This window comes from Typopeltis vanoorti, chromosome 25 (genome assembly GCF_054136105.1).
Source record: "Typopeltis vanoorti isolate ZY-2024b chromosome 25, IOZ_Tvanoo_1.0, whole genome shotgun sequence".
NCBI classification, from domain to species: domain Eukaryota; kingdom Metazoa; phylum Arthropoda; class Arachnida; order Uropygi; family Thelyphonidae; genus Typopeltis; species Typopeltis vanoorti.
The window spans coordinates 1,311,323-1,329,204 of NC_143573.1; the positions used below are offsets into that span (position 1 = coordinate 1,311,323).

At 35.6% G+C, this 17,882-nt stretch overlaps 1 protein-coding gene across 1 annotated transcript in view; it reads right to left on the minus strand.

The window, feature by feature from the left end:
• The window catches only part of LOC150092477 (leptin receptor gene-related protein), a 104,843-nt gene that overhangs the window by 46,966 nt on the left and 39,995 nt on the right, over positions 1-17,882 (minus strand). Inside the window, exon 2 of the mRNA XM_090414460.1 lies at positions 5,209-5,283. Coding sequence (XP_090270586.1) covers positions 5,209-5,249 — 41 coding nt within the window. The 5' untranslated portion in view covers positions 5,250-5,283. The remainder of the gene's footprint in view (positions 1-5,208; positions 5,284-17,882) is intronic.

Here is a 17,882-nt window from a genome sequence, read left to right on the forward strand (position 1 = left end):
GATTAAAGGTAATCTTTTTTCTGTATAAATATAGTCTTATTACTTATTGAACAGCCTACGTACATAGATGAATGCTCAACTCAATCTTAATAATTAAACTAATATGAAATTCACATGCCAAAGATAGCATCACGCTAACCCAACAAAAAGTGATGCAATTTTAAAACTTTTTTTTATTATTATTAATAGACCTAAGGTCTATTATTACTATTAATAGACCAAGCATAGCAGATAATTCAGTATAGGGACTGATATAAGTTATCAATATAAGAATCAAGTTTGTTCTTAGTCATCCTTTCCCTTTCTTTAAAAATTTAACTAAAGAAACAGTAGTCCTACTTTCCATTAGTAGATATTTCAATCAACAGAAACACTACATTCATATAGCATTAAGAGTTTCGGCTATCACATAACAGAAATACATATTAAAATAGTTTCTTCTATTTTCATTCACTAAAGAATAGAAAGTATAAACAGATACTTTACTTTATATATATATATATATATACACACACACACACACACACACACACACACACACACACTAGGGGGGGGGGGGGCTCCACTCCCCTGACACCTACAGCGCCCACAGGAAAGTCTGGATCCATGTTACTTTATATTTTCCACATCTTTCTCTGTGCTGTCTACCTCAATTATTATTTCTTATGATTTTCTCAGTCAAATGGTGTGATATATGAATTGCAAAAATTATCACATACAGTGCTTCAATTTATCTTGCTGATACTGCTGTCAACTTTTTTTCTTTTTTTTTTGAGGTACATAAAGCATAATTTTTAACTATCTTTCAATATTTTTTTGTGCTCTGCCCAAAATCTACCGAAGCAACGCAAGGAATTTACTTCCAGTTTTGGAATTATAATTATAATGTAATTATAATTATATTATAACGTCAACAACAGTGAGCACTAACATCAGTGGTGGCTCATGGCTTGAAATAGTGGGAGCGCTGCAACTTACGAAATATACATACAAACTGTAAGTACAGTGTCTACGTGTTTGGATAAAATATCAAAATTATCGTAAAAATTTAAAAAAAATATTAAACATGTAAAAATATTGTTCATTATCGATAAAATTATACAGTTTGGTATAATTCAAAATTACTTAAAAAAATAAAATCCATTCCTTTAATTGTAATGTCTCCAAATATTTAAACAGAGAGGTAAATTTAAACGATAAGTACTACGAACATTCTACTACTGGCACAAACTGCATATAAACAACAGTGGAACTGCACAATGGACAGTTCCGCATTACGCTAATAGCTCACATCTCACTATGATGTGCATATGCTTGCGCACATAGCAATATGACACTGTGGTAAACACAGTGCTGCTAGCGTCCTTCACCCTCCTAAGTGCTACAAGATGGATTTTTATTATTTTTTATACAAAATAAGAGAATTGTATAGGATTGTTGATGATAAAATTAAATATTACAAGCAAATATAAATAAATTAATAAATATATTTATATATCGAGAAAAATTGGGGGTGCTGCAGTTCCGCAGTGCCTATGCACGAGCCGCCCCCTGACTAACATGTCACATTAAACAATCAGAATCTTTCTTTGGGATTTCAAATCAAGGTTTTAGAATAAAATATACATTACAATAAAATCATTTTATAAATAATTAATAAACACTATATGTATTTCATTTGAATAAATATTCAACAAATACATGACAAACGTCAATGTATCACTAGAAAAGAAGTAGAACTAGGAGAAGAATTATGGAAATACCACGACTAGTGTTACTAAAAGAAAGAAATAAGATTAAAAAAAAAAGTGAGATTTTTTTCTAAATAATAAATATCAAAATGTCCTAATATCAAAAATGATCAAAGTAAGGAAGGCTTGGCTATAAAATTCAACACTAAAAAGAGATAATCTTGAACAGCAGGTAGTTCCAATTAAAGAGATGGCCAAACATCAAAAGGGACAAAAAGCTCTTTCACTTGGTTACAAAGTATATTATACTTGACAAGAGATTATATCTTATTAGATTATATTGTTAGAGATTAGAGAATATTAGATTATATTGTTTTAATTCTTTACCCAAGAGAATGCAAACAATATCTGAGCACGAGGTATCTTTAAGACATGTCTTGGACTGAAAGTCTTGGTATAACATATCAAAATAAGGAATTGGACAATGACTTATTTGTGGCTATGGTGCACGCTATGAATCACCAGAGAAGGCAACTGACAAAGAAAAAAAAAAGGAAAAGTTGGCATCTGTCATAGTAGAGATACACTGAAGTCCAAAGCCTAAAAATCAACACCATTTCTGAAGATTACAGCTGCAAATTAAGACGAATCAGCATGTGAAAATTTGAATAATTGATGATTTCAAGCAGAAAGCAAATATACATTCAGATTTTTCAATCATGCGCAAAAGGGTCACGTGGTAACACTCAACAGGATAATCATATAGATGTCTCAAAGAAATCTATATGATTATCCTGTATCATATAGATAGTGATATAGGATAATCATATAGGAAAATATGACTATCCTGTCTATCATATAGATAGACAGGATAGTTACATATTATTCTATATGACATCATATGGGGAAGAATTATTGTAAAGCTTGAAGAAGGCCGCAGAATTGCTGATATTGCCAGAGAATTTAAATTAAATGTTTAAAGTAATTATGAGACATTTCCAGAAAGTAAGGTCCATTCAAAATTCACTGCCAGATAATATATGGGAGGGGGGGGGGTTGCACATATGTTGTAGTATAGAGTGACTTATTAGATAAGTATTGACTATTTTATTTTTCTCCATGTTACATAACTTAGTGTTAAAGATGACATGAAAACTGAATATATGTTTGTTTTCTACTACGAATAATTTATAATGAGTGCAGTGATAAAAAAAAATCCCGCCAGCTGCAAGGTTCCTGGTGTGATATGGGGTTTTTGCTGGCAGAAAATCATAGTGCTACAGAAATTCACTGAAGATTTACTGGGCTAAGATAATGAATGACAGTCAGATTATGCAATGGTGTCATATGTTTAAAGATGAGCATAACAATGTTCATGACAAAGGGCACATGGCTGGCCAAGTGTGATGACAGACGATTTAGTGGAAAGAATGAACACAAAAATTGGTGATAATTGTAGTTTCACAATTAAAAACTTTCGAATTCCCAGAAGTTTTGCACTCAGTCGTTCATGAAACTGTGACACAAAATCTGGGGTATACGAAATTCTGTCTCAGATGGGTCAAAAAAATGCTGACCGATGCACATAAACAACGAGTGGATTCAGATCAAAAATTTTTGGAGCATTACAAAAATGAAGGAGATGAACATTTTCTCATATTGTGACTGGTGACGAAACATAGATTTCATACACAAACAGTGAGTCAAAACAACATTCATTGCAGCGACACCATTTATCATCTCTGAAAGTAAAAAAATACAAACAGACACTGTCAATCAAAAAAAAAAAAAAAAAAAAGATGGCCACTGACTTCCCAGACTGATCTTACTTGTTCAATTTTCTTCAGCGAGGAACAAATTAATGTTAAAGCATATTGTGAAATGCTGAAGAAACTCAGATGAGCAATTCAGCAGATTCAGAAGTTTGAGTAAGAATTTTTCGACCACCCACCCTACGACCCAACCTCTTGCCCAGTGACTACTTCTTATTCTTGCTTATGAAGCAGTGGCTCCCATCTCAGTGGTTTGAAGAAAATGAGAAACTGAAGAACAGCATGACTCAGTGATTGAATTCACTGGCAGCAGACTTTTTTTTGGTGCTTTATGAAGAAGCTGGTGCCACAAAACCAAAAATGCTGGAAGTCAATGGTGATTATATGGAAAAATAAAGTCCATATGTAGGTATTTTAGCATATAATAAACCTTTTTTCTTCTCTGCCAGTTTTTTAATTCTTGACTGAACCTTACTTTCTGGATGCACCTTGTACTTTGAAGAATTGCTAAATGAAATGAAAAGTAGCAGAACAGTGTAAAAAAGCCAGCACACATGAAAAGTGAAAAGGCACCTAAAGTAGATGATATTTAACAAATGCCTAAACGGAGATATAAAAGTTTACAGCTGCTGCACTGCATAATTCAGAAAGCTGGCCAGAAGAGTAAATTCCAGATGATATTACACAAAAACTCTCATAGTACCCACTATAAAAAGGAAAATAAAAATGAAGAGAGCACGTAATGGCTAAAGCTAGATACTCAGGAAAGGACCTTCACTTAACATTTTAAAGAACGTGGAGAACTGACTGGTGCTTCTCACGTAACATCGTCCTCACTTCCCCATGGCAGATAGCATCAGTAGGTATCTACCTGGATAATGAACAAAAGAATATGGTAATCATTTGGGATTCAGCTAACCAGACTGTATGTAGATAAACCAAAAAAAATGAAAACATGCTGAAATTCAACTATGAATAATTAAGGGCTATATGCAAAGAACTATTTTATTTAAATGCAAATCAAAACAGCTGGCAAAAATAGTTTCAAACTTCACTTGTGAATTAATAGCCATATAAAGCTCTCAAATCCAGTAATAAACATTACAGAAGGAATAACAATCTACAGCAACTCAAAATCTGCACTTGAGGCATTAAAAAATGGAAAAACAAAACTCACACAGGAAATTCATGAGCTACTAACAATTAAATTTGAAAAATAAGAACTGTACACTGCAATGGATACTAGTCCATGTAAATATTGAAGGCAATGAGAGAGAGCAGACAGACTAGCCAAAGAAGCAAGATACTTACCTCAAAAATTACACCCATTATCACAAACTGATGCTAACTCTGTTGCCAAAATGAGATTGGTAAATCAAGAAGAATGAAATCAGAGAAATAACCACAATCATCACCAGACTAAGGATGGAACATTTTAAAGGCATGAAAATTCAGCCAGACAGTAGTAGGAGCTATGAAACATGCAAGAACTGTCCAGAAGTTGAACTAACCTAACACCTGTCCAGCAATTGCTGCTGCTCTACAGAAAATTGACAATAACCCTAGAGAAAAGATCTACTCCAAAGTTCAACAGAATGCCAAAGCAGTCCTACAGATCCACGATCATATCTAGAAGCTCTTCAATGGACTCGACAACAAGAACATGACAGAAAAAAAATGAAATTACGAAAGGTATATCATATGAAAATCTTTTCAGTAAAAAAAAATAATAATAACGAACTTACCTATATTGTTGAAGAGCACATCCTAGCACTACTAAAGTCATTCCAACAGATCCAGAAAAGGCTAATCCTATCAAACTAGAAATACAATTCATATTAAATCAAAGCATAATAAAAACTATACAAACTACACCTCTGAATCAAAAAATTAGAATAATCAAAGAAAAAGGTGTTGAATGATTTGCAATTCTAATTTATTGCATAGAAAATAATTATTACCAAATATAAATTAGTATAATCTAAATCTACATACTTTGTAGATTATATAACCATGTAAACACATAAAAATGTGATATAAATTATAAGAAAACTTACTTGAAAACATTCATAAAATTAGAATGTGGTTCAAAATATTAGAATAATGCACAAAAATTACAGTCAAGGGAAACAACAGGATAATTAGTACTTTGTTACATTCTCCTAACTTTTATGACCATTAATAAAGAGTTGGGCATGCTATTTACTAGCGGTTCAGAGTCTTTTTTTATCAAAACATGTCGATATGGTCTGCAGACTAGAAACAAGTTCATTTTTGTCTCTTAGGACAACTTTCTTGAAAATGTTTCTTCATAATCCCCATTAATTCTGAATGGAGTTTAATCTAGTGAGTTTGCCATCCAAAGAATTACATTGATTTGCCTTTCTTTGAGCAATCTAGTAGTGGATTATACTAGTGGTGGTGAAACTACAACAAGAAACTACACATAAATTACACTTGGAAGTGTAATTTTCTGATGTCAGTAACAAAGTGTTCAAGAATTTCTATCATTTCTATCTAGCATCACTGCTATTCTGAAGCAAATTAACTAGAGCAAACTATTCTTAGAAGGTCACTAGAATAACAGATGAATGCATGCAGTCCATCTTTCAGCCTGTTGTATATACTATGTGAATTAACATGGGATATTCCTTAATGGAAAACTAATGTGCTACTAGTTTTGTAGCCTCTAAATATGTGGAATTAATTAAAAAAATTAAGTGATGAAATATATCATAATAGAATGGGAAAAAATAGCTGAATAAAATTTTAAAATACTATATAAAATAAGCAATACAGCAGAATAAGAAGCTATAACTATGTAACACTTGGAAGTAAAAAAAAAAGGAGATAGAAAAATTTACCTTTATAATAGAGAAAAAAAAATCATTAATATCATGCAGCCTAGGGATTTTTTTCTATTAATGATGTTTTACATAATTCAGAAACTACACATAAAAAATTCTCAATCCACTTTGGATCTCTAAGCAGACTCATTGGCTCACATGACATGGAAATTCATATAAAAGGTGCACCAAATAAGAGGAGAGGAGAGAAGATATATATATATATACACACACACACACACACACACACACACACACACACACACACACACACACACACACACACACACATATATACTAGGGGACTCTGCCCTCCTGGTGCCCAACACCCTGAGTTCCGGGCTCGTAGGCCGGTTCTTTATGAACCTCACTTTATTTATTCAAAATCACGAAATGAAAATAAAATATTTACTATATAATCAGTCATGACATGCGCATTATGCTAATTTCAGTAATGAATACTAACACGTACTGTTCTAATGGTTGACAATAAGTTTGATTGTCGTAATCCTGAAACGATAAAATTGTTGTCTCATGAAGGCAAACACACTGTTGGACGTTCCAAAACAATGAAGACGTGACAAATTTTGGCTTATCGGCTTAACAAATTGTTGTCTGATGAAGGCAAACGCATTGTTGGACATTTCAAAACAAAAAACGTGACATAAAAATGTTTCAAATTTCGGCTTATCTTTTTATATATATAGAATGGATATATATTTATTTTCTTTAAGGAAATTACAATTCTTCTTCTTCTTCTGCAGCTTGTCCCACTTAAGTGTGGTCAGTGTTTGTAGTGAGTCTCCTCCACATCCTCCTGTCTTGGGCTGAAACACATCCAAGTTTTTCATCCTCAAGTCCTCTTCTTTCACCGCCTGCGCTTCCTCCTCCCCTGCACATCCATCTGCATGACCTTTCTTCACACATACTCATCCTCCCTCCTCATCACATGCCTCCTGTATCTTTGCTCCTAAGTTCATAACTTTTACCGTTCCCCTTACATAGTCATTTCTCAGATGATCCTTTCTGGTCACACCACACATTCATCTAAGCATTCTCATCTCTGATACCTCCATCCTGTTGATGTTATTTTTCCTCAGGGCCATAGTTTCCACAGCATATGTCATAGCTGGTTTCACTATTGTCCTTTGATTTTGCCTTTTAGATTAATCAGCACCCTCTTATCACGTAGCACTCCAGCCATCTCTCTCCAGTTCCTCCATCCTGCATCCCACTTCCTTCTCAGCCTCTCCATCCTCTTTCACTGTTGAACTTAAGTATCTAAAGTCAGTGGCCTTCCTGATGACATTTCCTTCCAGCTCCAGATTTATTTCCTGGCTGCCAACCACTTTGCAACACATATACTCTGTCTTACTTCTGCTCAGTCTCATACCTCTCTCTTCCAGTACTTTCTACTCCAACTTTCCAGTTTAGCTACCACTTCTTCTCGAATCTGCACACAGCACAATGTCATCCACATACAACATAGTCCTAGGTGTGTCTTCTCTCACCTCCTCCATCACAATATTAAACAGGAACGGACTTAATGCTGACCCTTGATGCAAGCCAACTGTCACTTGAAAACTTTGTCTCTCCTAGGCAGGTCCGAACTCTTGTATTCACATTTCTGTACATCTCCTGCACCAACCTGACATATTTCTCCGGTATCTTCTCCCTCAGACACCTCCAGGCTTCTTGCCTTGGCACTCTATCATACGCTTTCTCCAGATCAATAAATACCAGATGTAGCTCCTGTTGCTTCTCTCGAAACTTTTCAATCATCTGCCGTAACCCAAAGATAGCATCTATCGTCAATCGACAAGGTATGAAGCCAAATTGCTCTTTTGCAATCTCCACCTCCTTCCTCAGTCTTCCATCAATTTTAAGGAAATTACAATGTAGACTAATAATATTAACTACAATAAATTTAATATTTCCAATATTTCGGCAAGTCAAATAGCATCATTAGGGAACAATACAATATGATGTGTGCACACAAGCGCTACACTGAGTAATGAGGCTAAAGCAAACACAAGCCTAAATAGTGGCTAATATGGGTCTCCTGGGATGAAGTATAAAGGATGAGAGATGCCAAAAATCGGAGTAGTTTCATGAAACCAAATTTGTTGAGGTTTGGATAGTTTCTAGGCTGCCTTCTTTCAATACTGAAAGAAGCAGATTCAAACAAAGACTCTCTTTTATTTATAATTTGCTGCTGTGGAGTCAGATGGCCTTCTACCAGCATATTCTGTGGAAAGCATTGAAAGCAAAAGTCTCAAGTGACTACAGTGGTGGAAATGGATAGAGTCCTTAGATTCAGTGATTCTGATCTTGGCTGTCTTACCTGTTTGACCATGATAGAATAGTTTACAACTACAAGGAACCTGGTAAACAACTGGCAGGTCTAAAAGACTGTGGTTGGTCTTTGGTAGAATGGATAGGGGATGCCAATTTTTTTATGTGGTCTGTAAGTGGCTGTAAGGTTGTATTTTTTTTTTTAAGATTTTAGCCAGTTTTTCAGATGTGCTAATAGTAAAACAGGCTCTAGACTACCCACAGGGTAAAAGAAGACGAGGAAGGCCAATGGAAACATGGAAAAGAAGAATACTGAAAGAAATAACAAATATTAATAAAAACTGGACCAAATAAAACCAGAAGCAAAAAACAGAGTCTGATGGGAAATGGTGGTGGAAGATCTATGCTCCCAGGTGGAGAGAAGAGGATTAAGTAAGTAAGTTTTCAGATGTGCCCTAGATACATGGAATAGTGATAGCTTTGATATAGTCTCTGATCTGGAGGGGGGGGGGGGGAAGGTGTAGTTTTGGGAATTTAACATTTTTTGGATATGGGGGATTGCAGCCATTGGCTAAGAAGACATGGCAAATGTGGTCAAGTTAAGTGGAGAGGATACTCATCAGAACTAATTAATTTTGCCCTGTTATATAGGGTTTTAATAATCTCATAGTGGTGGAAGGGAGGGGGGGGGGGGGTTGACTGAATGTTTCTGCCAACGTGCAAGTTTTCTGTAAATGCATGGCATGTAATCAAAGTGTCTAGGAAGGCGAGACTGTTATTTTCTTTATTTATTTATTTATTGTATGGCTTGTACACATGGTTAAAAGACAATAAGATATAATACACATGAGTATAGATAAGATACACATATATGATATAAAAAAAATTCTACATTCAGGCTACAAATATGAAATTTATGACAAGCATCAGACAGAAGATTAGTCATATTTTAACATTTAGGTTTTTGATCCAGTTGATCGCCTCTGGGATAAGTCAAAGATATCCTTAAAGGCACCTGGATATGCTGTCAGCTCGCATGTAAATGGTTTGGGTCTTGGCTCTGCAGGGGCAGTGGGGGATTTGGTATCTTCCCCTACTTTGAAAGTAAGTCTCCACATACACCATGGCCTGTACGAATCCTGTTAGCCATCATCCATATATTCCTGGGCAGGTCAAATCCAGATGGTTTTTGGAAGATGTTTATGTGATTGCAAACTTCAGGTGATACTGCTTGGGACCACATTACACCCACCTACTCACCATACTGTCATTCTGGCTAAGAAGATTACAGGTGGTTTTTATGGTAGGTCTTCTGGATTGTAGTCTGTTAGATAAAGCATCTGGAATAAATTCATGTATTGGAAGATTTTGGTTATTTAAAATTCTTTTATATTCACGAAGCAAGGCTTCCTGTCGTCACAGTTCCGGAGGAGCAATATGGATTAAAGTGGGGAGCTATTGTAAGGGTGTACTCCTAATGCAACCGGTTATTAAACGCAAAATGGAGTTAAGTTGAGTATCTAGTTTATTGACATGGTAACTATTAAGCCAGACAGGAGCACCATACTCTGCTGCATTGTAATCGCAGCGAACTGCAGTTGTGGCACTTGAGCCCCATATAGTACCACAAAGCTTCTGAACTATGTTATTTCTGGTGTGAATTTTAGCAGCGATATTAATCATATGCTGTTTATATGTCAGAGTTCAATCCAGAGTTATTCCCAGATATTTAGGTGTCGGATTAAACGAATTTAATGTTCCATCAGCATATATCTCTAGTTTTTGATTTACAAGACTATTGTTCAGGTGAAAGCAAGAACATTCGGTTTTACCAGAATTTGGTGTTAATCTCGATTTTTTATAGAACTGCCATAAAGCCGACAGATCATTTGTCAATATATCTTCAGTTCTTTTGATAGACTTGTCGCTGATCGCCAAAGCTAGATCATCTGCATAAGCAAACTTCCTGCTGGCTGTTTCAGGAATATCTGCGATGTAAAGGCTAAAAAGCAGTGGTGCGAGCACTGAGCCCTGAGGTAATCCATTCTTAAGCACTCTCTATTTACTGATGCTTCCTCCAGTGACTACCCTGAAATAGCAATCACACAGTAAGTTGTTTAGAAGATGACCCAATATTTTACATGGGATGACCTAAGAAATTTATATAAGAGTCCCTCCCTCCAAACAGTATTAAGCCGCTGTTAAGTCAATAAAGACTGCAGTAGTCTTCAGGCATCTTTGAAATCTTGCTTCAATGTAGGTTGTTAAGCTGAGAACTTGATCTGTGCAGCTGCGATCTCTTCTGAACCCTGCTTGGTCTATTGGAACACGTTCCAAAATTTCATCACTGATCCTGTTCAATATTAGTCTCTCCAACAATTTGTAGGTTGCACTTAAAAGGGCTATGGGGCAATAGCTTTCAGTTCTGTCTGCTGGCTTACCTAGTTTTAACACAGCAATGATTTTTGTCCTTTTAAATTCTTTAGGAATGCAGCTACTTTCAAGTATATCGTTAAAGAACTTAGCCAGCCACGGTCTTGCATAAGGTCCACAGTGTGTCAGGAATTCATTATGAATATTGTAAAATCCAGGAACCTTCCCCATTTTGATATTTTGAAGCGCCGACGATATTTTCTCACAGGAAAAAGGCAAAGAGAATTGTTGATTCTTTTGAGTTATAGACTTCATAGCCTTTAGTTTGCGTTTTACCTCTTTAGTATGTTCTTTATCTATTGGAGCTCTAGAAAGCGAAACAACATGAGCAACTATCTGATTCGGATCGACAAGAGGAGATTTCTTTGCTACAGAGGGGCTTGAACCAAGCTTTTTAAGTAGCAACCAGGCTTTTCTACTAGAGTGTTTGAAATCTATGTTTTCAGTTATTTGAATCCACTTTTCAATATGAGCAGCATTGAGACTATGGGGAAGTTCTTCTCCTATCTCAGGATCCTTACTGTCAAGGAATTCCCGATACAGGGGATTTGCTTTCATTGGTCCATCCAGGCACGTATTCTTTTTGGTAGCCTCGAGGAATGTATATTTTTGCCACTGTTATAACTACTCAAGTGAACTGTGTATGTTTTTGTAAGTTGGGGGAATTCTTCTAAGGTGGGTGTGTCTAGATCCGCAGTGAAGTTTTCCCAGTCGGCTTTTTGAAAATTCCATCTTGGTCTAGGAAATGATGTTATCACTGGAATTTGGGCTCCTAATTCCATAAAGATGGGATGGTGCTGGCTATTTGGAAAAACCTCAAGAATATGTCTGAACGTCTGATTTTCACTATCAGTGGAGACAAATGTCAAATCTGGGTTATATTCCTTATTCCAGGCTCTTGATTTAAAGGTGTTTTTTTCCTTGGCATCAAAAACCAAGTGAAGACGGTGTTGATCTGTTCATTCAGCTAATATTTCCTTGTTTTGATCATTCCGATCGTATTTCCAAGAAGTATGATGACTGTTGAAGTCCCCAGAGTATACCTTTGGGTGGGAGTATGTCTGTAGAACATCATTTGGCCAAACAGGTGCAGGTGGTTTATATACATTCACAATCATAACGTCTGCTATTTTAACAGCGATCTTATGGATTTCGTCATCAGTCGAAGAAGATATGCACAGCATTCTCAATACCAATACCATTTCGGACATATGTTTGTTGCCGTTCTTTTTTTAAGGTGAAGTAGATCCTGGAATGTTGGTTGGATGCTTGACATTTTGAGACTCCATGGTCTGGATGATCAAAATGATGAGCATCCAGGCCATGTGGCCAAATGGAGAATGCATCGACAAAGTGTAGCCAAACAGTAAGTCTATACAGAAGGTAGGGCGGAGTTTAAGGCTTTCTCTTCAAAAGTTTCCATGGAGCGATTAGCTAGAGAGGGGGGGGGGAGAAAGCAAAGTTTATGGCTATCCCCTCTTTGTAGAATTTTTAGAAAATGAAATAGCCTGAGTTTATGGTGAACCTAAATAGGGCTGAGATATCAGGAGGAAATTCAGCTTAAATAAGGTTTAAAGTGTCCTCATGTGGGATTGGTGAACAGAGAGGAAACATCAAATTTGACCAGTGGGTTGGAGTGCAAGGCTTTCTATACCAGCTTTAAAGTAGGACGAGATTTTTTTTTTTTTTTTTTTTTAAATGTGTTAAAGCACTTTAGCTGATTTGTATCATCTACAACTGGGTGTAATAGTACATTCAGTTTATCAATTTTTTTTTAGGTAGCCCATATTATCTGGGTGGGGAAGGTTCAAAAATTTAATGGGTTTTGTTTATTAATGATATCCACAGGCCAGCAAGTGACCTTTTAAAGGAGCCTGTGAAGTGATATGATCTGTATTGGTCAGGTTATAGTCTGGAGGAAAGTAGGTTAATTAAATAGGGAGCTAGCACTTTATCCATTTCATTGTATAGCAATAAAGTGGTTTCTGAAGAGTCACAGCAAGATAGTACATAGAGCAAACCTGCTGATAATGCTTCATTGAGCACGTGATCAACTGGTTAGCAATCAAAATACAGCCACTTGCAGGAATTACTGTAAAAGACATGCTTGGACTGTCTGGCTATCCCTTTCTGGAATCCATAAGTCCTTCAACCCCTGCTACATGCCTCTACTCTCGAAGTTTTCCAGTATTGCACAATGATGAAAGATAACATTAATAGTGACACTGTGGTTGAAAAAAATTCCACAAAAAAAAAATAAAATAAAATAAACAAATTTACACTCCAAAATATTCTAAAATACAACAAAATTCTATGGAAAAAACTTCCAGACTTTATCAACATCTGAGGTCAACATACAAGCAGCAGTAGCATGCACCATTTACAGACATGAACTAAAATGGCATTCCTCTATGACTGCAATTCACCTCAACTTTTATAATTAAAATCATGCATGATATCTTCTATATATACACAAAAAGGAAGGTATGTTTTAGTCAGGTCTTAAATTTCATACCAAGGGTTACTTATCTGAAATTTCCTCTACCATGAAAGATAGCATCAATAGTGGCACTGTGTTTAAAAAAATTTCCACAAAAGTCAAAAATTTGTTCTGTTCTGGCTCAAAATTTCCTTGCCTCACTCTGCTGCCTTTACTGCTCTCCTAATTCAGATGATCATGCTAACCTGATTATTATTTATTTATGAAAGATGATCCAATAGACTAATTACTGAAACAATGAGAAGCTGTTCCCTAGAACGAAGATAAGCTGAACTATCTGCTATCAATAACAACTATCCCAAATCATTTACCTACCTACCAGAGTAACAGATAATCCTCATTATTCCAACATAATGTACATTGTTCTTAACCAACCCTCTCTCCAAATACATTATGGATGTTAGCTGCATTCTAACCCCTACTCAAGCCCCAGTTCTCCAACAAATGTGCCAAAGCAGCATAAGAAAAATTTAGCATACGAGGGGGTACCCAAAAATAGCCAGAATTATTAAAAAAAATTTTTTGTTATTAAAGTTTATAATACCATATTCTAGTCTCCTTCAAAGTACTCTCTCCATGTGAATCTTGTCCTCCCAATGTTTTTTTCCACTGCTGGAAACAGTTCTGGAATTGTTCAACTGTTCAACATGGCCTCCAGCGACTTTTCTTGCACTTCGTCCACATCGATGAATTGCTGCTCTTTCATGGTTTTCTTTATCCATGGTGTTGGATCGTTCTTCCTGTCTTTTGATCCACCATCTTGTTTTAACGTTATTCTTATTAAGGTTAATTAATTGTATGTTGATTACTAACCCAAATATAGGGAAATTTCTATTATACTGTGCCACCCTATATTCAGATTAGTCTATGCAAAATAGTGTAATCAAATATTAATTAACTATAGCAGTCTAATGTTTACTTATAGGCCGAATTTTACATTAACATTTAAGGTTCCCACTAGGTCCGATAATTTTATGAATGGTGCAGTGGAAAAGAATCAGGCTGACAACAAATTGAAATCAATAAAACAAAACATTTAATGCAAGGTTATATAATATATACATAAGCATACTTTGGATACAAGATAATGCAAAAGTAACTCAGTTCAACTACACATAACATTTACTTAACTTTTGGTATTAAACACTGAGCTTCAAAATCTAATTTCTCCCTAATAGGCAAGGATAGTTCTAAAGTTCTTTACCACTGAAATTCACAGCAAATATTTTAACAATTATATTCTTTATCTATCCCTTAGTCAGAAATCACATAGCTCAGTCAAGAGATAGCTATCACTTTAAGGGGGGAAGACTATTAATCTTCTAGTTTCGGCTAATTTCAGCATAAACACCACAGTTAATGTTAGGATTTAACAGAAGGAGATACCTCTTATAACTTCACTCTAAAATGCTATAAAGTACAACTGTTCTTACCGGAATAAATCCTTGCACATATTATTCACCTTGAAACTTTTGGTTAACTACTACACTGGAGCTACACAATTCTAAAGTAATCTTCTTTAAACTAACTTAATCTTTAATTTCAGCACATCACATATGCAGACACACTTGCACTAGAAAATTCACTTATTCCTCACATACTACTTTTCAATAGAATCAGCTTTCCACTAATCTTCCTTGAAAGCACTGGAATACAACATTAACTTCAGAATTCCATATCAATATTCTGAGTTGTCAATTTACATTTCGATCCTTCGTAATCTGATTACAGCATTTAATTCTTTGTACTACAGCCTCTTACTTAACTCCGTGCTGCTAATAAATTATTTCCTCATCTCTATTGTGCTGTTCTCGGTGCCGTTACTGTGCTGAGTGCTCCAAATGTACCCAGTCCCTAGTTCTAGTGCGGACTGACTGCCGACCGACTCCTTGTTTTCTCTCGCTTTCCGTTTATATCTTTCACTCCTTTTTTCCCGCCAAAACTTGTTTTACCGTCTAGCTCATAACAATTCCATCTCACGTCCATAACTCACGCGCCACCACGCTCACGTTTTCTACTTATAACTCCGTCTCCATGACAACAATTAGAGCAATATATAAGCATAAGCATTACATAACATTATTCCTTTACATACAGAAACTAAATAAAAGGATATTTTTCAATTCAAATAATATATAAATAAATAAGATAAACACAAATTCTTCTACTATTAATATAGGAATAAATAAAATAATCTGAATGTTATTTTTATACAGAGTCCTTTTCATTATTAATAAATATCCTAGATTAAATAATTAAATAAAAAAACTCAAAGGTAATTATATGAATAATAGTTTATAATAAGAGATTTACATTAAATAATATCTACAATTGTAGCCTTTGCTATGGTGGATTATGTTGGATTCTGAAGGGAGTATTAATAATTTTATTTTCTCTTCATTTAGAATCCAACAATGGGAATATAAAAAAAGTCACACAGAGAGAGATCAGGCAAGTAGCGAGGGTAGGGTAAAAAATCATGTAACAAATGACATGTTTTTTTGTCAAGAACTATTGGATAGACAAGGCCATGTAGGCTGGGGCAGTGTCATGGTGCAGCAAGCAATCCCCACTACACCACATTTTGGATCATTTTTGTCACACACTATCACACAGTCTTCTCAAAATGTTGGTTCACTGTCCAGGAGGAACAAATTCTTGGTGAACAATTCCATTCAGATAAAAAAAAATCAATACCGTCTTGATGTTTGATCAAACTTGCTGTGCCTTCTTCAGTCTCGGTGAATTTTGCATGTTTCCATTGGCTTGATACTTGTTTTGTTTATGGATCATAACCATAGCACCATGATTCATCCCCAGTCACAATTTTTGAAAGAAAGTTCTGGTCATTAAGAAATTGCTCCCTGAAATTGCAGCAAACATCCACACGATTTTTTTTTTTTTAAATCCACTGTGAGCAAATGAGGCACAAATTTAGCAGACACACGTTTCATTTGCAGATCTGTTAAAATTTGCTGACATGAACTCCATGACAAATTCGTCTCTTCAGAAACTTTCTCAATGGGCTTTTAATGATCTTCATTGATTGCCTGGCAAACCTTTTCGATGTTTTCATCATTTCTGCTCGTGAAAGGTTGGCCAGGCTGTAGTTGGTCTTCAACTGACATGTCCCACTTTTGAAATGGGAAAACCACTCATAGACCCGTGTTTTACCATATTTACCTAAAGCTTCGTCCTTAAAGGCTTGCCAAAGCATAACAATAGTTTCAGCTGCAGTTTTGTCCCAAAGAAAACAAAATTGCACACACACTCTGCTCTTTGTGGTCAGCCATCACAAAATCACCAAACTTACTTGTAAGCACTAACAAAAAAAAAAGTAGCCAAAACAAGTTCACACAGGATGGTCTTCAACTGACATGTCCCCAGTTTTGAAATGGAAAAACCACTTGTAGACTCCAGCTTCCCACTCAGCATTCACTACAAATTATATCAACTGTAAAAAAAATCAAATCAAATCCAAAGTAGACTTCAGAGCAGCCAAATGAAAAAACACATAGTCTCTTGCTAAAATTGCAACAGACCTTTCTGGTGCTCAGCCAAAACTGTTAGGCACAACTTCTGTCCTGTTTTACCTCTTTCAAATTGCAGACCTCATGGCAGCCTTTTCCATTAAAAAAAAAAAATTGTTGTGTTTTTAATGTTGTTCTCACCCCAGTGGCAGCCCATGAAGTTTTAAGTGGGGGTGCTGCCTATACAAAATAATTTAAAAAAAATTATTTTTTTCCTAATCAGTTACCAATTAGGAAAAAAAGAATGTTCTTTTTGTAAATTTTGTATAGGCAGCACCCCCACTTAAAGCTTCACAGGCCACCACTGTTCTCACCCATGAAAGGTTAGTTGCAAACCTATAGAGGACATTTTGTACTGTGGGCAAGCTAAAGATATATTTTTTCTCTCTCTATCAATTATATATATGTATTTTTTTTCTTCCCCCGCATAGTCTGGAAACCCAGCTCTAGAGAGCAAACAGGAAGCAGAGGAACTTTTTCAAGCCACTTCAGGCTTCCTATAAGCCTTGCTTATTAGGAAGGTTTATTTCATCACTTGGTCTCACACCAAGTGATGAAATCATCTCCCACCCAAAGACAATCATAAACATTCGTGCCCATGGCAGGATTTGAACCCACAGCCAACAGCATGAATCTTCTGATCATTCGACAAAAGAAATCAAAAAAATATTCAATAGTCTTAACAATAATAAGTCTCCTTCGTACAGATTGTATCCCTTCAGATGAATTCAATAGTTACAGAATTAACACTCATCCTGTACTGCTTTTAGAAGCAGTCACTAATCAAGCATCAACCAAATATAATGAAAGCAAGC